The sequence below is a fragment of the Mytilus californianus genome, unplaced genomic scaffold, assembly GCF_021869535.1.
Source record: "Mytilus californianus isolate M0D057914Y unplaced genomic scaffold, xbMytCali1.0.p SCAF_14, whole genome shotgun sequence".
Lineage (NCBI taxonomy): Eukaryota > Metazoa > Mollusca > Bivalvia > Mytilida > Mytilidae > Mytilus > Mytilus californianus.
In genome coordinates, this window is record NW_026262626.1 from 7570072 (window position 1) to 7589845 (window position 19774).

The 19774-nt window shown below is 31.0% G+C and overlaps 1 protein-coding gene across 1 annotated transcript in view; it reads left to right on the forward strand.

Annotated features, from left to right (window-relative positions):
- Positions 1–19774, forward strand: part of LOC127724119 (epithelial cell-transforming sequence 2 oncogene-like) — a 102294-nt gene that overhangs the window by 9589 nt on the left and 72931 nt on the right. Inside the window, exons 5-21 of the mRNA XM_052230976.1 lie at positions 89–226; positions 2192–2297; positions 3606–3853; positions 4176–4315; positions 5174–5330; positions 6131–6246; positions 7091–7275; positions 7988–8077; positions 8998–9180; positions 10072–10175; positions 10689–10772; positions 11061–11292; positions 12478–12638; positions 14054–14199; positions 14781–14849; positions 16247–16471; positions 17849–18005. Of these exons, the coding sequence (XP_052086936.1) occupies positions 89–226; positions 2192–2297; positions 3606–3853; positions 4176–4315; positions 5174–5330; positions 6131–6246; positions 7091–7275; positions 7988–8077; positions 8998–9180; positions 10072–10175; positions 10689–10772; positions 11061–11292; positions 12478–12638; positions 14054–14199; positions 14781–14849; positions 16247–16471; positions 17849–18005 (2541 nt within the window). The remainder of the gene's footprint in view (positions 1–88; positions 227–2191; positions 2298–3605; positions 3854–4175; positions 4316–5173; positions 5331–6130; positions 6247–7090; positions 7276–7987; positions 8078–8997; positions 9181–10071; positions 10176–10688; positions 10773–11060; positions 11293–12477; positions 12639–14053; positions 14200–14780; positions 14850–16246; positions 16472–17848; positions 18006–19774) is intronic.

A 19774-nucleotide genomic window follows, 5' to 3' on the forward strand; every position in this document is an offset into this window, starting at 1 on the left:
AATTAATAGGTTGGGTGGGTGAAGAGTCCATATTTATTGTTTAAAATGAAGACTCTCCTGGCTTCAATTTATTATTTATATTCAACAGGATGTGATATGGCAGCCAAAATGTATGAAGCTTGGTTGGTTTCTCAGGTATAAGCCACCAGATTGGGAATTTGGGGCATGGAAAAGACATTTTGGTGGATGTGTAAAGACATTTGATTATTCTACAGGCTCTGACAAGGTAAACTATTGATTTTTTGTTGTTGTAAAATTGACTCTGATTTTTGTTGAGCCTTCGACTTTTGTCGAAAAAGCGAGACATAGCGATCCTACATTCCGTCGGCGTCGTCGGCGGCGTCCACAAATATTCACTCTGTGGTTAAAGTTTTTGAAATTTTAATAACTTTCTTAAACTATCCTGGATTTCTACCAAACTTGGACAGAAGCTTGTTTATGATCATAAGATAGTATCCAGAATTAAATTTTGTAAAAAAAAAAATCCTGTTTTTCCGTATTTTACTTATAAATGGACTTAGTTTTTCTGCCAGTTAACATTACATTCACTCTGTGGTTAAAGTTTTTAAAATTTTAATAACTTTCTTAAACTATCCTGGATTTCTACCAAACTTGGACAGAAGCTTGTTTATGATCATAAGATAGTATCCAGAATTAAATTTTGTAAAAAAAAAAATCCTGTTTTTCTGTATTTTCTAAATGGACTTAGTTTTTCTGCCAGTTAACATGACATTCACTCTGTGGTTAAAGTTTTTAAAATTTTAATAACTTTCTTAAACTATCCTGGATTTCTACCAAACTTGGACAGAAGCTTGTTTATGATCATAAGATAGTATCCAGAAGTAAATATGTAAAAAACAAAATTCCATTTTTTTTGTATTTAACTTATAAATGGACTTAGTTTTTCTGCCAGTTAACATTACATTCACTCTGTGGTTAAAGTTTTTAAAATTTTAATAACTTTCATAAACTATCCTGGATTTGTACCAAACTTGGTTAGAAGCTTGTTTATGATCAAAAGCTAGTATCTTGAAGGAAATTTTTAAAAATTTTGTACCTGTTTATCAGTATTTTACTTATAAATGGACTTAGTTTTTCTTCCAGTTAACATTACATACAGTCTGCAGTTAAAGATTTAAAACATTTATTAGATTCATAAACTATCCTGGATTTTTACCAAATTGGGACAGAAGCTTCTTACAATCAAAAGATTGTATCGAAAGTAATATTGTTATTATTTTTTTCCTCATTTTTGTTGAGCCTGTGATTAACAGCAAAAGTAGGCGAGACACTGGGTTCCGCGGAACCCTTACAAATTTTATATAAATATATTGCAACTTATTAACACTAATTTTGATTGGCAATTTTGTTACTTTAATTTTATTGAGGACATTGAAAATCTTGTGCCATAAGTAAGGTCTATTAGGTCAATAGATCTTCCTGTGGTCCTCCTAACCTATATTTGTTTTGTTTTTTTATAAATATGAATATGAGGATTAGGTTATCAAAACAATATTCTCCTGCATGTAAATATAAGTAGATATGGGGTATATTCAATGAGACAGCAACCCTACAACAAAAATAAACGAGACATCTGGAGGGTTACATGCAATCTTCAACAATAGGATGTCTGTCTCTTAACTGTCCCCAGTCTATAAAATTTATGTATAAATTTAACAGAAACAATTGAAGAAATGCCATTTACCTTTTATTCTCCAATATCCAAATGCATCACCTGATTTCTATGCAATATCTCAGATTTTGTGGAATTTGCGAACCATTTCAAACCACCATAATGAAAGGGAGGGATACGTGATATAAATGATAAAAATTCATTCAATGCTGTAGTGATATTTTTTAACATCAATTGAGTGGAGAAGAAAAAATTAGCTCAACATTATGCTATTACTGTATTAACTTGAAATGCATTTTTGGGGAAAACAATTTTAAGTGCTATTGATATTTATTTTGGCATGTTTGAAAAAAAACAAATTATCACTCATTTGGAAAAATTATTCAAGTCAGACTGCTGTTAAATTTTTGTTTGTTTGTTTGCAAGCATGAACAGAAATTTTCACTCATCTTAAAATTAAAAGTTTCTCTCATAGAAGATAATGGTTGGTCCTGAAGGTTTAATGTTTAGTGCTTTTGCATTTTAATAAAATGTATACATATTAATTTTGATTAAAAGGACATTGATGCAAGATATGGATTAAGAACTGTAGAGATGAACTTTGACAAACAGTTCACAAAGGTCAAAAGAAGCAAATCAGGAAGGCTATCTCCAAACTCTAGTCGTATGTATTATTTAAAGTCAAAGACAAATTTTCCTTGTCTATTTATTTCTGTAACTAATTAAGGCTGTTTCAAAATAACATGCAACACACTTTTTTAAACCTTAACCATCCAAAAAATTCTAAGAAATATGCAACACCCATATACAATTGATTGTATTCCTAGTTTAAGAGTTTTCACAGGTTTCTGCTTTATGCATGGTTTGGTTTTTGTGGGTTTCACTGTAATAAAGAAAAAAATCCATTTATAATGGAACAAGAGTAAAAGTAATCTTTCATTGTGGAGATAATTGAATTTAATTGAAATTAAGATTTTATTTAAGTCTCATCTCCCAATAATATATAATACAACATTACATTTAGTTTAAAATTATACAGATATAAAAAAGAGAGCCATTCTGTACAGAATTTTAAGAGATTATAACATTAAAACATTATAGAAAATTTGTCTATTATGTAACATACTTATAAGTACATTATTTACAGTAAAAAACATGTCTACATCTATTTGAAATAAGATAACAGGTTTTGGCACAGCTACCAACCATATTTTAAAATATCTGTGAATAAAAACACTATTTCTGTTTATCACCAAAAGACATAAAATCACTATTAAACTTGAACTTGAGCCTTATTTCATAATTTGAAGTAAAATAATTGAATTTGGAACTCTTTTAAAATTCCTGTTATGATTTGTCCTTATGAAAGTGCAATATAAATTTCTTTAGATAGTAATTTACAATTAAAATTCATTTGCTTTTATTTCAACTCACAATTACAATTGTATATTTTTAGAAACAATATCTAGGTCACTTGAACTAATTGTGATACAATAAGCACATGAAAATCATGCAGGAAATGTACATTTCATTTGCACTTTTATCAAGTCAGATGTACTTTTATTTTGTTGAAAGTCCATGAAAAGCATGCATGACCAGACAACTGCAGGAATTTGTTGCTATAAATAAAATGATTGGCAGTTGTCACTTGCAAGTTGTATAAAAGTACATGCGATTTTATGAAAGGTCAGAATGAAATTAGCATTTCTTTGCAGCAGAAAATAAAATGGTAAATGTGGTTTCATAGTTGCATGATTTTACTTTTTCTGTTGTTTTGAGGTTATTTTGTTTTATAATTGAAAATTTAACTACATTAAGGCTTTTTAGGTGTTACTTGTATTGCTTGTAATTTTTTTGTGCATGTTTTCCGGATGTTTTTTTTATTTTGTTTTTATGTATATGCAATAACATTTTAGAACTTTAATAAGTAAAATATAAATAGGATATTTTTAATGTTGGAAATATATTTCAGGACGAAACATGGATGTAAGACCTCCATGGCAAGGAACTTCAATGAAACCACATGACCTTGAAAAGTCATTCTATGCTTTTCTTAATGGAGTAAATGCAAATGATCCAAAACTGCCTAAATCTGCATTGGTGCTACACAACAAATGGGGGATCCCAAGGAAACGACATGAAGATGCTGTGACTCAGTCTCTAAATTTTGAACCAGGCCTGCAGTCAGTGACCAGAAGAGATGGACACAGGGCTTTGACAGTAAGTTTACTATTTTTCAATGCAAATAAATACAAATGTGTCCTATTAAGGAAGCTGATTTTACTGTAAACAAACAAATTGTGATTTAGATTTTTATGTCCTTAAAGGATGGATCTAAAAAAAAGTTAATAAACTCAATGTTTGATCATATTTTTTTGGTTCTTTCACAATATTTTTTTTTGTAAACTACAATAAACTTTATCAATGAATGTTGTAAAAATCTTTTTGATGTCAAAATGAGCTATAATTAGTTTATTTTGAAATCATGATTTTATATTATTTTTATTTATTATTGTGATTTTCATGATAATTGTGATTACAGGCTGGTGATGAACTTGATCTAAAACATACATCACAGAGACGAGGATTATCTGAAGTTATGGACTTGGAAAATATGCAAGAGAAACGAAAGAAAGAACTAGTTTTTACAGGCTGGAAACCTCCAGAGAAAGTTTATACCAAGTAAGTACCATTTAAATATACCTGCACAAAATTTAACAATACTTGGCAAGTTGGACCCATTTAATTTTCCTTGAAACAATGTGATAATGATGATATACTTTATATCTTAATTGAAAAGGATTACCAGTTTTCCTGCTGAAGGTTCATGGCTCTTTCAGGGTATTTCCTTTTCCTCCAACAATAAAAACTGGCTGTCATGATATCGCCAATGACTCTGAACAAACAAACAAACAATTTGTATCTACAACACAAATATTTCAGTTTATTAGACAGTAAACATTCATCAGGGAGGGTGCAAAAAACCAAATAATACCAGAACTGACTATCACTGAACAAACAACCTTTTCTGCAAATCAATTTTGAAAAGTTTTCTCTTACAAAACCAAGTTTAATAGTTAACATGAAGTATTGCAACTTAAAATCTTTGAATCTGGTTTCATAAATTTTAGTTCACTTTAAAAAAAAAAAAGGGCTGGACTCTTTTCTACAAATCGATTTTGAAAATATCCTTTTCCAAACAAAATTAGTTACCATATATATTAAATTTGAATTAAAAGCAAAGCAACTTAAAGCCTGTAGATCAGGTTTCATATATAATTTAGTTGACCGAAAATAGGGCTGGACTCTTTTTTATCCATTATTTGGTAAATCATAAAAGAAAAGTTCTGAACTTGGACCTGGTAAGAAATGTTAAAACCCTCGACAGTATGCTCTATTTCAGAGGAGAAAGAACAGTGGAGTGTACAAATATAAAGGATGTTAAAACATTATCAAAATTGTACAAAAGTCTAATGAACACGGCATACTGTAGATGTTGCAAAAAATATTTCCATCACTAATAATGTGTAATTTTTTTAGACAAGACAGGACAGGTGGAGTCTTGGATACAATGAATGCCATGACATTATACAAAGGACTTATGGTCACACAACATACAATGGGTGTGGCTGGGGATTTAGCAGTAACTGATGCCCCTAGAGTGGTTTTTATATCATCCAGAGTTCCTGCTGCCGATGTAAGTGTACTCTCATCATCTGTTGAAATATTAATTGAACATTAATTAAAGCATGCTTATTGTCAAAATGCTTTCAGGTTTTTTGTAGAACCATCTCAAAAAACCATTTGCTTGTTTGTTTAAATTAAACACCATTTTCACTTGCTAATAGTATGGTGAATATCACAGTTACCAATTTTATTGTTGGTAGTAGGAGTACTCAAGAAAAAATCTTAGCTCTTTATGCAAGCCCCTGATTTGAGATATTTAGTCATTCGCTGAAAGTACAAAAATAAGCTATAAATTTACTATTATAGATTTCATTCATTCTTATTACTGTAATTTGAATATACTTTTGTTGTTTATTAATCCCTATATATTTCACAAAAATAATCTGGAAATTTACTATTTATAAGATATTACCGCTAAATTGACAGCAATCTTTATTTAAGATATTTTATGATATTTATTCTGATTTCTGTAATTTTGACGTTTATTATTTTATTTTCTTTAATTTCATAGAATACATTTTTAATGAACATAGGTAGAGGTAAATGCAGATGATATCATAATGTCTAATGATATAGATTTGTTTAAATACCACCAATTTAAGTACATTCTTAGTTGATTAAAATCAATGAGAAATAGGTCCACAAAAATTTCTCAACTGTTCAAATGAATATTTATAAAAACAATCTATATAAAAAAAAACCAAACAATATAATTGATTAAAATCATTATTATGAAATGTGCATTTCAACAATATATTTCTGTTGCTGTGAAGCAAAATTTAAAAAAGATTTATCAATAATTGTTTACAGTTAATAGTGGATGCTGTCCTGTTTGGAGTGATACCTATAGTATATGAGTATGAGGGAACTACAGCACAGACTTTGATGTTCAAACTACAGAAAGAATTAGATGGAAGAAGAGCAAAGTAGGTTTCGTAAAATACTTGAATGCTTTTTGGTAAAGCATTAACAAGCTCTTTACATTATTACAATTCATGGTTTAATGATTTGTATCACTTTGTTAAATAATTTTGAAAATGAGTTTTTTTTTCATTGCAGTTTTATGATGTTCATGATAACTTTAGTATGAAATAAGGAGATATGGTAACTATGATTGCAAATGAGACAACTATCCAATAGAGTGAAAATGAAGCAGATTTAGGAACTGTTTCAGATGTTTTGTTTTTTCAGCAGTTTAAAGATGTTGCCAATATTTTTTTACACATTTGTTCATAAAAACGTACAAATATCCTTTAAGGAAAAAACAATGGAAAGTATATATTTCAAGGTATTTCTATTAGTTTTCGAAACTGGAGCTTCATGTTTAACAATTATTAAATTCATGATTGTTTTAGATATGGAAACCCTATGTTTAACAGTTGAAAGATGTTTTGACAAAGCCACAATAATTATAAAACAACACAAAATACTGCTGTGTACTGAAATAGGTGTCATACTTATTTTGATGCCCTAACTATAAGGGCATTATGTTTTCTGGTCTGTGCGTCTGTCCGCCTCATTTCAGATTAAAGTTTTGGTTAACGATCAGATTAAGGGTAGCTTGTGGGCACATCAACTTTTAACTTTGTAGACATCTTCATTATGAAGTTAACTGTTAAATGTAAATATAGGATTTTGACTAAGATTGCATGCTTCACTGAACATATAGATATAGTGTGAACAAAGTGTGGTGTCCCATGGACACAGAATCTTGTTTAATCTGTTTATGCTTTGGATATTTATAATTGTATCAAATACTTTTCATTGTAGGAGTATAGGAATATTTACTCATTATGAACAACCAGGAGATATAAGATTAGTGGAGAATTGTACTGTCAGTGCTGAGACCTTTGACCTTGCCATTGTAAGAGAGTTCTTTGAAGATGTTGCCAGTCACATTGTTGATGAAAGTGATGGAGGACAGTTCCATATATTCAGTCCAATGGCTGCTTCTGGTAAGAAAAAAAATCATCAGAAATGGTTTATAATATGAGATGATTGTAATTTATACGGAGTAAAAAAATTATATATGCTGTGGACTCAATATTATTTGTGAGATTCAAATTTTTGTGTATTTCGTGGTTAAAGGTAAACCATGAATTCAAATGTTGAACCAAGTACAAATTTTCTATGGGCTTATTCTGCAGATTTTGATATAACCACAAAACTGAATATCCATGAAAATACAAATGTTCCTCAATCTGTGAAATAGGTTTCCACAAAAATAAATGATTCCACAGTAGAACGAAAAAGAGATTATAATCTTATATGAATATTTATGTTGTGTGTTGAACAGTCAACTAAAAACACCAGTGTACACCCAAGAATGCCATTTAATTTGCTTTTGAATGAATGAATTTAATAACAAAACGGTAATTCTTTCATTTAGAATTGAGTCAAACAACTAAGTTAGTTACTAGTTTTGGTACCTGCCAATAGTGTTTTCCTGTCCTTTGAATGTGTAAATGGTTATGTAATGGAAATGATAATTATAAGGGCAAAAATGCTGAAAATTTGTTTTGTTTTTAGCAATTTTTTTGAATAAATGTTGAGAGTTGTATGGGCCGAAAATTATGAAAGCTAAAGATGGGTAATGCTGAATTAGAACAGAATGTTACTAAAAGAATAGACAATCCTGTATGATACTGTATCTTTTCTATTTTCTAGAACCAGGTTTAGATCTGCTGATTCAGCTGACGAGATTGACTGGTGTATTTTTCTCCAGTCCTACTGGTATAATTGGACAGTATAATCATAGTAAGTACATAATAAAGTAGTATAAAGGAATCCAGATTCAATATAGTTTTTAGTTGCCACCATAATTTTGATTTAAAAACCTTGAATATTGTATACGCTTGCATTTTCTGTTAAAATTCACAATTTATACTACATAAAATTTAGATTTTGATTCCAACATATAGGTTAATGTTATTTCTACCAATCGTTCCCTAATTACTGGATACACAATGTAATTTGGATCCATGTCATAGTAATATATAATAAGAAGGTGTGGTATGATTACCAATGAGACAGTTACCCAACAGAGTCCAAATGGTTAGGGTTTAGGCAACTACAGGACTTTGTATGTCTTTCAACAATAAGCAAATCAAACTATAAAATATAAAAGGCTCTGACATGATAAAATATGAAACAATTCAAACTAAAAATACCATCGTCTTGATTTACGAAGAAACAATAAACTAAAACAAATATGACACAGCAACCAATTACAACCACTGAACTACAGGATCCTGACTTGGGACAGGCATAAAAGAATGTGGCAGGTTAAACATGTTTGTGAGCACCTAACCCTCCCCTAACCTTAGACAGAGTTGAAATAGCACAACCTGAAAACAAACAGTAAAAATCAGTTGGATATGACTGAACAGATTGACACAAAGCACAAAAAAAAACTAATATAAAGTTCAAAGACACAAAGTACTGATCTAAGAGTACTCAGATTTACTGAAAGCTAGTGAAATGCTTTTAACAACTTACAAATTTAATAAAAAGGTTATTTTCCAAATTTTACCAATTTCTAAAAAAAAAATCAGTAATTTTTTTCGTCAGATGATTAATTGCAGTTTGTTTGACTTAATGATCAACATTGCTTGGACAAAAAGATAACATTTTAACTTTTATACTTAAACTTATCCATCTATTTCTGTTTCTTATAGTTGACACAGAGTGGCTTTTGCCATATGCAGATGGTTCTCCAACAACAGCATATTTCTGTCAAAGTAAACTTGACGTGTGGGCGAACACTGCTGGACAAGCCAAGGAAGCTCTGAGGACCTGTAAAGAACTACTGACACCATTCTTTGATAGGACACACAAGGACATAGTGTCACAGCTTACTGGTAAGTGTAGATTTTTGTTTTAATGAGAAAAAAAAGCAAAAAAGCAACAAAAAGATGATTATCTAGGATAGTGTTCCACAAAGTTGTGATAATATTGATGCCACCTTCATAGGCAATGGTGGCATTAAGTATTACCCTTCACTATCTGACCGTCTTTCAGTCAGTCCATCCCATTTTCATTTCCACACTCTAATTTAGTTTGCCTCATGCAAATTTTATGAAATTCATACACGATGCTAAGAACCAAAACTTGCAGAGATCGAATTTGGGCAGTGAATCACTTTATAACTTGGAAAATTGTAATTTTTTCATTTCTGCAATCCAGCTTAAGTTTTCCTCATCCAAATTTTAAGAAACTCATTCATAATGGTAAGAACCAAAACTTACTGACAGAGTTCGAATTTGGGCAGCAAGTCACTTACTGTTCTAGAGTTGTATCCCTTTATAACGTGAAAAATTGCAAACTTTTTCATTTCCGCACTCTAACTTAAGTTTGCCTACCCCAAATTTTATGAAACTCATATAAAATGCTTAAAACCACAAAATGCAGACATAGTTCGAATTTTGGCAGTGAGTAATATACCATTCTAGAGTTATGCCCCTTTTTAACTTGGAAAATTGCAAAGTTTGAGCAGGGGCATTTGTGACCTCTATTAAACACATTCTTCTTTTATTTTGAAAATAAGTGCAAAGATGGGTTTGTCAACAATGGTCAACAAAATGCATCTACTTATCCAAAAAAGGAAATGGAACCTGACTATAAAAATCTCTTGAAATTTACTAATCGTATGCTTTTTTGATTTTTTAAAAGTCTTCCAAGTAAATTCAAAGTTTACTGATGCTGTACCTTCAGTATATTTAAATATACATATAAAAATGTTTGTTTTCCAGGTCAGATAGTATTTGATGTAATGGGGCAGACCAGAATCCATGGTAACAAAGAGATTACCAAGACATTATCAGAAGGTCTTCTAGAGTTAGGAGAAAATGATTCTGTAAGCTTTACAGGTTATTGTATTAGTTTCTCTGTGTTAAAATAGATGTAAATACTGGCAACCTCTAAATGTATATTGCAATATGTAATTTATATTGTATACCATCTTTCATCTTTCTACTTTCACTTTTATTTTCTTTGCATTGTCACCTCAGCATCAACATCAACTCTAAATTTGTGTTCTTGTATTTAACTTTTGTTACGTCTGTTTACCATTGTTTCAATAACCCTTAGACTAGAATAAAGCATATGATAAATGCTGTGTTTATTTTTATTGATTAATGCTATGAATTCAAGAATTTGTGTGTCTATTTGTTATTGCGATTGATAGTTAACAGACAACCATGCAATATAAATTAATGAATCCCTGAATTGTAAGAAATGCTGCATACATTAACTCAATCATGATCTACATAAAAAAAAAAAATTATTGCAATACTAGTCCTGTAACACTTTTCACAGCAATGAAAACATTGCAAAAATTTCTGAATTAACATTCAGTTTTTATTTGTAGGTGAACCCATTAGAATTTTTAGGAAAGTTTCTGCTAAATAAAGCTGGAGTGGAAGACTTGACATTCACTTCAACACAACAAAGGGTAAGTTATTCTGCTTGAATATTAAAGAAAGCACTTCATAATATGGGTCACCTGACCGTGACCATATTTTCATGGTTCAATGAACAGTGTTAAGTTTTTGTGCTTAGATCAGTTTCTCAGTCACTAAAAGTAAAAGTTGAACAATATTTGGTCCATTGATTTGTATTAAAGGTATACATGTTCATCTCATGAACATTTACCCAATAGCAGTTTTTCCTAATTCAAGCTGCACATTATTTTAATTGGTAGTTAGAAGCAAATATTTGAATGTTGAACTTTGATCAACAGGTGTCACATGATGATTATGATGAATCAGAAGAGGAGGATGAAGAAGATAGAGGCCCCACCCCTGATGAGGAGGTGGAGAAAATTAATGGTCATGCTGAGAAGGAACACAAAGATGATGAAGATTACAGAGATACTGTTGAGGAAGGGGAGACCATGAAACCACGTAGGAATGAATACAAAGATGACAAGGATTTCAGAGATTCTATTGTGGAGGGAGAGACCATGAGACCACGTAAGGCAGAAGGAAATTTATTATAAATTCCTTTTTTTACACAATCATAGGGCGGGAGGATTTAATATTTGATTTTTAAGAATATCTTCAATAAAGCTATATAAATAAGGAAATACGGTATGATTGCCTCTGTTATAATTATCCACCAGAGACCAAAGGAAGAGGATACACTTGTATGGCATACAACAATAAGGAAAACACATACAGAATACATTTTATTTCTAAATACATAAATATAAATGTAAAAGAGAATAAGAAATTGAAGAAAGGACAGTAATGAGGTGAGAATCAGAATCTAAAAAAGATATTTGATTTAGCCTAAGTATGAATGGTTTTTCAGGAGGACCAGATGAAAGAATCATAAAAATTTAGGACATATTGAATAATAAAGCATGAATGAAAACTGACAGATCATTGCAAAGCCTGATAACATCCTAATTGGATTTAATGTCTTGTCAAGGAAAAGTCTTTCTCTACACCCCTGTTCCTCACACAAATACATTTTGTACCTCACCAGTATGAATACTACACCTGTCCTTGTGCATTCTGAGTCCGCATACATACAAAGGAGATTGGTCATGAAAAGACATAAGTAATATGTGGTTTTTGTAAGGAAAGTGTAAAATGAAGCTTCTAAGTTTGTGTGTTGGTTATAAATGTCACTTCCAACTTCTCCAATATGAATACTCATATAGTTGAAACCTCCCTAGAAGTCTCCTACTTGGATTAGGTATTGGTTTTAAATGCCACTTTAAATTTCATTATTTCAAATACTAATACAGTTATAGCCTGTTAAAAGTACATGTAATTGGTGAATCTAAGATAGAAAGTAGTTATGTTGAAATAAAACTTCTTTCATTATACCAACTCCACAAACATGGAAGGAAGAAATTGAACTTCAAACAGATCTTTCATGGTAGTCCACTATTAAGGGAATTAGAACACAAACTGGTTAATGGGAATAGCATGACATTGGATGAACTGAACTTGATATGTCTTATAATATTTTATTTTCATTTTATTTCTGTAAGATAAATTACCAGACTTGTAGGTAAGATCTTGTAATATATTTGTTATGATATGACAATTTTGTTTAAGTCTGCAAATTGCATACTTATTGTCAAGTAGGTTACTTCATATGTATTCTTGAAATAGTGATAAAGAAATATTTGTTTTAATGTTCAGCCGATTCTCCAGTATCTGAAAAGGCACAAACAGAAAGAAGTGAGAAAGATGTTCAAAGAAGACAGAGGAGAGAAAAGAAAAAGAAGATGATAAGACAAACAGAAAATCTGAGAGTTACATTTGGTAGCATGACAATTGCACCTGGCAGATATCAACGACTGGTAAGAGTCTTTGTATGCCCCACCTTTAATAAATTATTATAGAGGGGATTTGTTTTCTGGTCTGTAAGTCTGTTAGCCTGTCTGTTGAATTTTGGGTTTAAGACAGATTAAAGTTTTTGTTTATGGTCATTTGTGGTCACATCAACATGAAATGTAGCACATGTTTATTATGAAGTGATCTGTTTAATATATATATATGCCAAATTGGGGATTTGACCCATATTTCATGGTTGGCTAAACATGGCAATGTGATAGTGGGAGTGGGGCATGGTGTCATATAGAAACATAGTCTTGCTTACTATCATGTTGTTAAACATTTAAAATAATTGGAAATGTTAAAATCTACTTGATAATGTTATTTATAGATGGTGAAGAGCCTATACTACACCAGGAAATTTATTCAGTTTTAGAAATAAGTATCTGAATAACTATTTGAACTATGAAATGACATTTTCTGCACCAATGTTCTACCCTAGCAACAAAAGTTTTTGCTTCTTCTTTGTGGCAATAAGACATGTTGAGGAGGTATGTTTTTGGCTGTTTGATATATGCAACTTCTACTCAGGGATTGAAGTTAAAATTTTGGCATAGTAGCCCACATCTTAAATTTTGTACCCAATACATACAGTTCTATACAAGAAAAGCAAACATTTTATTAGCTGACACCAAATTTTAGGGGCCATTGGTGAGTGGGCCCCTGCTAATTTCAAACCCTGCTACTACTGTAGCTTTTAGACTCTGGACAATTGAGAGATTGACCAATTATTGTATAGACAGTAGTTATTCAATTAGGATCTTGGATAGACAGTTGTATAGTGTGGAAGATCATGTATTGATCTGTATAATGGCTTCTTGTTATTTGATTGATTGGGTTGCTGTCTCAATTGCTTATACCCCCATCTTTTATTCAGGGCGTTTTAAGTTGGGACATAAAACCTAAGGCGAGTGTTTGGAAAACCTTTTGTATATTAAAAGAAACTGAACCAGAATTATCAGATGAGTTCTCTTAGGTGACCTGTTGTATGGCAAAATCTTTCCCTTTAAACTGCTGATCTTTGTTTTTCTGTTGCTGTTATATCTCTTGATCCACACGCATAAACCCAAATGATTATGGATGAGGTATGGTGTAAATGTAGTTTTAAAAGACATCAATTTGAACCCATCATCAAGCATTAAAAAAATGAACATCAAGAAGTCACATATATAGTTTTCAATGATGGACTAGTCGTACACTGTTAAGCTTTGAATCACCCAAAGTCTAGACAAGATATTGATAAATTCAACAAGAAAGGTGGAAAACATCATGTTTGCCTATATTTGAGTAAAAGATGCTAAAGTCTTTTTAAACTGTACAGAAGTTTATTTCTTTTAAAGTGATAAATGCATTTTTAATAGTGTGATTTTGATTATTTCAGACATCAGAGAAGTACAGTGAACAACCAGAAAAGAGAACACCTATAGCTTTGGAGATAACCTCCAGTGAAGTAGAGTACTACAGAATATTGAAGGGTATTAAACATATCTATGTCAGACCTCTCAAAACTTCACTCAACTCTAACAGGTTGGTTTTTACTATTGTATGTTTCCTTGGATATCTGAAAAGCTGCTTTTTTCACTTTTCCAGCTCACTTCCCTAAAAAAAAAAACAATGACAAAAACAACCGCTGGGCTTGTAAGGACCAGACCACCTGATACATTATAACTTTAAAATTTGAATTTTGTCAAGCAATCATCATGGCTTTTGTAGCAATAAATAGACATAGGGCTGAAACTTATATTATGGTATGTTTTTATGTCTATCCTTCTGTAGATTTTGCTGCTTTTAATACATTTTTGTACACAAAGTAGTTCCAGGTTGTATACTTTTTCCAATTACAGTCATTTCTCTTTAATTCGGTGAGCTAAAAGTTTGCTTCAGAAATGTAACATATTAATATGAAATTTATGCTGCTATTAAAAAAAAAATTGTATTTCATTCATATTTCAAGAAAAACCAATCTGTAAACACACTGTGTTGTATTTTGCTGTCTATCTTATTCAGACTAAGATATTTTAATAGATCCAAGCTTATGATTCATTTTTTTTTTAGTAAAGGACAGGTTATGATATTTTCCTCATTCTCTTTTTTTTTTTTATTTACAGAGCTATTGCCAGTTACCAGAATGTACAGATAATTTTCACAGACTTAATGATGATTTGTGATATTAGCAAGTAAGTCAGTATATGATGCCCACTCTAGGAGTTGGGGCTAGATTGCATTCATCTTGTCTCTCAATCAGTTCTTCCAACACATATTTGCATCATATTTTTCTCAGCAACTAATATTGAAAATTGCCATCATATTTAGTCAACAGTTTGGCAGTAATGAGTTGTAATGTGTGAGCACTTTTTGGATCTGCCTGACACCTTCTTCCTGTCTACAAATACTTTGAAGTTTTCAATATGTTGAACTACAGATACTTAGAACTTTTCAATATGTTGAATGAACTTAAAAAAAATTTCGTCATAAATTTCTCCAATACTACTGTCAGAACAGAATTACTTAATATTTAGTTAACAGCTAAACAGTGATGAGTGGTAACAATTGAGCACTTTTGAAAATATCAGACACCTACCATCTGATTAAGATACCTTGAAATAAAAGTGGGTATGCTTAGCACGACCAAGTGTGCATTAAGTTTGACATAATTTAAAAGTTAGTATGTGTCCACAATTGCTGAAAAGACCAGGATTTAACTTCAAAATTAATAACATGCCTAGGTAAATGTCAGCTGTATTCTTCAAACCACTGAAACATTATTGAATCAGTTGATTAAACTAAAATGTCAATATGTATACAAAGGAGTTGGTGTGGTAAGGGCTGTATTTGGCCTCAAATATTAAATCCTTTATTCCAAGATTAGAAATGATTACAGTCGATGCATAAAAAAACTAGAAAGTTTAATAAAAGTCAAGAACATAAATATGTTGACATTTTCACTTGAAATAGGCCAAAAATAAAGATTTTGGTGAAAATTGACAAAATCTTCAGTAGTAGAACCACATGTAAACATGTACTTATCTGGTTTTGGACCTGTGCATGATTCCAAATGGATAGAGCAAACATGCATTGTAGCATAATGTTGCTATCAAGTGTTACAGAACTATTTGTAATGCTGTGCCAACAGTAAAGATCCAAATATTGAGGTTCACAGCTTAGGCTTAAGTGCCTTCTATTTTAGCAACACACTATCCCATGAAGTGGAAAAAATATTTATAGACAATAGATTAACTTCGTATATCAGGACATATAGTATCTTTGATACTTTAACCTTTGTAAAACAAAAAAAAGTCTAAATAGAACAAATCCTGTCCTGAGAAAGTGGCAGAAAAAAATATAAATTCACATTTAAAATTTTGATAGCATTATTTGTTTGCAACATTTCCTAAAATCACAATAATTCAAGTCACATTTGTGTTGATTGTCCAACAATAGTAATAATAAATGCACACGATAATAACTGAATTTACAGTAATAGAAATCTTCAAGCAATTATAAGTCCTAAAATTCTAAACATTCATGTTTTAGACATTCGTTTCATTATTAATAAAAACGTTTTGTTTTGTAGAGAACTAGTGGAAAATTTGAAGAACCGTACAGGTGATTGGGATCCAATGAATTCCTGTCTAGGAGACATCTTTGTCAAATTTTGTACTCATTTAAAACTATATACAAACTTTGTCAACAACTACGATGTGATTTTACAGTGCATAGAGAGAACCAAAGAAACCATGCCATCATTTAGAGCTTTCCTTAAACATAATGAACGTATCCCTGAACTCAAAATGATGACGTAAGTAGAGTATGTACATAAGTAGAGTATGTACAGCCTGATATGTATCAAAACGTTGTTAAAAACAGTTGGAGTGTATAGCCACCTCCAGATGTTATGTTTTGGTGAAGTTATTTTTTTTGGTTGCTGCCTTGTTTTTGTTTAATCCACATTTCCATTTGTTCTTAATTCCAGAGTAAAATGCATGCAGTTAGAAGGTACTTCTTTTTAAATTTGATGGGTGGTTGTAAGTTAAGAAAGATAGCCTGAAGAATTCATCACTTGAAATTTTATGCATAAAAAAGTTGTTTTCTACACCCACTCTTTAAAGCTGAAAATAGTGCTTTAAAAGATTTTAAACTTCAAATCTTAGAAATCTCATTATGTGACTCACATTTTCTTGCTTTGATGATAACTATAAAGATCTAAAGAATTTATTGTTCACTTCTCCAAGATGAAGTATAAAAATGTAAAAAACACCTGTTGAAAGATGCCTGCATGTGTTAAAATAAAATTCATATATATTCTGCCAAATCTGATGTATTTCAGAAACGCTTTTATATACAAACATTCAACCCCAAATTAAAACATATCTCAGACTCTGGTATAGACTGCATACAGCACTTGATAATGAGATACTGTATGTTGTGAAATTTTTGAATTTGTCTAATTTTTGCTATGTTTGTGGTAGGAATATTGCTGCTAAATTCAACATATGCAGACTTTAAATGCATTGTACAAGGTTGAGAATGAATGTGATGAAGGTTGAGCTTTCCCTTCTACACCCACAACTGACTAGATAATTATGACACCCTCAACAGAGTTGGGGTGACATATTGTTATTTTAATTTCTTTTTCGTCTTCTTATTATTTTTCTGCCACTTTTTTTGTCCAGCTAATATCTCTGAATTGTATGAACCAATGTTCATGGAACTATACAATAATGTTAACCAGCATGTGTAGATTTGCAATCGGGGTATGGCATTTCTAAGATGGCTACTGTTGCTATGGAAATAGCAAGATTGTTCCAAAGTAAACAAAATTTCACACAAATATTAATTGGCATATGCAGATGTTCAATTTGACTTTGGAATTTCCAAAATAGCCACCGTTACCATGGAAACAGCAAAAATGTCCAAAATTATGAGATGCTTCAAACTTTATGAAACTTTACAACAATGCTAATTGGCAAGTGTAGATGCTCTGTTTGACTTTGGAATTTTCAAAATGGCTGCCATTACCCTGGCAATTGGGGGACGAGGGTGCCATTCATTATTGCTAGCAATTACAAATCTAGTTATATGTATTATTGTATTCCAGCAGTAGTCCAAAATATCCTTGTTTGATATGCTAAAAGAATTGTTGAGTCTTTATGTCTAATTCTGATATTTATTGTAGACTTCAAGAATTGCTGCTGTTACCAGGGAGACGTATACAGGAGTATGTGACTTTGTTAAGCTGGTTTGAATGTCATACACCTAAGGGTCACCAGGATAGGGCTGATCTTGCCAATTCTATACAGTATCTCAAAACTCTCAACAAACATATACAAGAGGTAATTTTGATATTATTATTAATGTAAATTGCATTTTTTTTTTTTTTGCATACAAACTATTATGAAGGAAACTGATAATGAGAATAACAAAATAGAAACTATCTGATTACACTAACCATTAAGAACCAATGTGTCAATCAAAGAAATACTATTATTTGTAGGATATCATACTTATTTTCTTGGATTTCGTGGGTATAGATGAACCATGAATTTAAATGTTCAAGGAAGTGCTTACTTCTCTAGGCTTGTATACAGACTTTGGTAAAACCTTGAAAATAGGATGTTTCCTCAATCCACGAAAATTCAATTTCGATTTTCATGATTTTAGCTTTTATCAGTGTTGAATTGTAGACCATTATTAAAGTATTGAAAAGTGATACTTAGAGTGTTGTCCGTGCAATTACTTGAAAACGCTTTGACAAAATCTTTTAAAATTTAGACATGTTGTTTCCTGTGACTAATAGAAGGTCGAGTTCGAATTTCACAACTTTTGCTTATATTGTTTATGAGTTATAGACATTTACGTAGGGAAAAGGTGATACTTAGGGCGTTGTCCATGCTATAACTTGAAAAGGCTTAGTTGAAAATCTTGTGATACTTTGAAGAAACAAGACAACAACCGTTTGAAAATAGGTTTCTGGAAAGTTATTGGAGTGAGCACAAGATTCTTTGGTTTCATATTAAATAAGATTGTAATCTCATAAACATATTTCTTTCATTATTGACTTCATGATTTCTGCTTACCCACCCCTGGTGAACAAATGTGTGTGTACTTTGTACTCTCTTAAATTCCAATATTATGTCACTAATGATAAATTGGAGGTCAAGATTGATTTTGGCCTTTCCATTTCTGAACCCTACAAAAATTATTATTTTTTTTTTAACTTGATCCTGTTTGTTAGATCTAGATTTGCAAATATTATTTTCATGCAAGAAGATATGGTTTGCTGTCAATCTTACAGCCTCTTGTTTTAGATTTTGTAGTTAAAATCTTAAAAACCTAATAACACACATCTTTCACAAATTAATGCATGGTATATTTTAAAAAGGTATTCATAAGCTACTATTATTTTATTATGACAATACTTGTTGCCAAAGGCAGTAAAGCCCTAAGCAACATAGTGTGTGTGTAAATCAAATTATATAAAGTACATGTTAAGAGAATAAGGTATTGACAATTAATTCACCCGGAAACTTACTAAAGAAGAAATACTGAACAATCATGATTTTTTGTCGAGCCTTCGACTTTTGTCGAAAAAGCGAGACATAGCGATCCTACATTCCGTCGGCGTCGTCGTCGGCGGCGTCCACAAATATTCACTCTGTGGTTAAAGTTTTTGAAATTTTAATAACTTTCTTAAACTATCCTGGATTTCTACCAAACTTGGACAGAAGCTTGTTTATGATCATAAGATTATATTCAAAAGTAAATTTTGTAAAAAAAAAATTCCATTTTTTCCGTATTTTACTTATAAGTGGACTTAGTTTTTCTGCCAGTTAACATTACATTCACTCTGTGATTAAAGTTTTTAAAATTTTAATAACTTTCTTAAACTATCCTGGATTTCTACCAAACTTGGAAAGAAGCTTGTTTATGATCGTAAGATAGTATCCAGATGTAAATTTTGTATAAAAAAAAATTCCATTTTTCCGTATTTTACTTATAAATGGACTTAGTTTTTCTGCCAGGAAACATTACATTCACTCTGTGGTTAAAGTTTTTGAAATTTTAATAACTTTCTTAAACTATCCTGGATTTATACCAAACT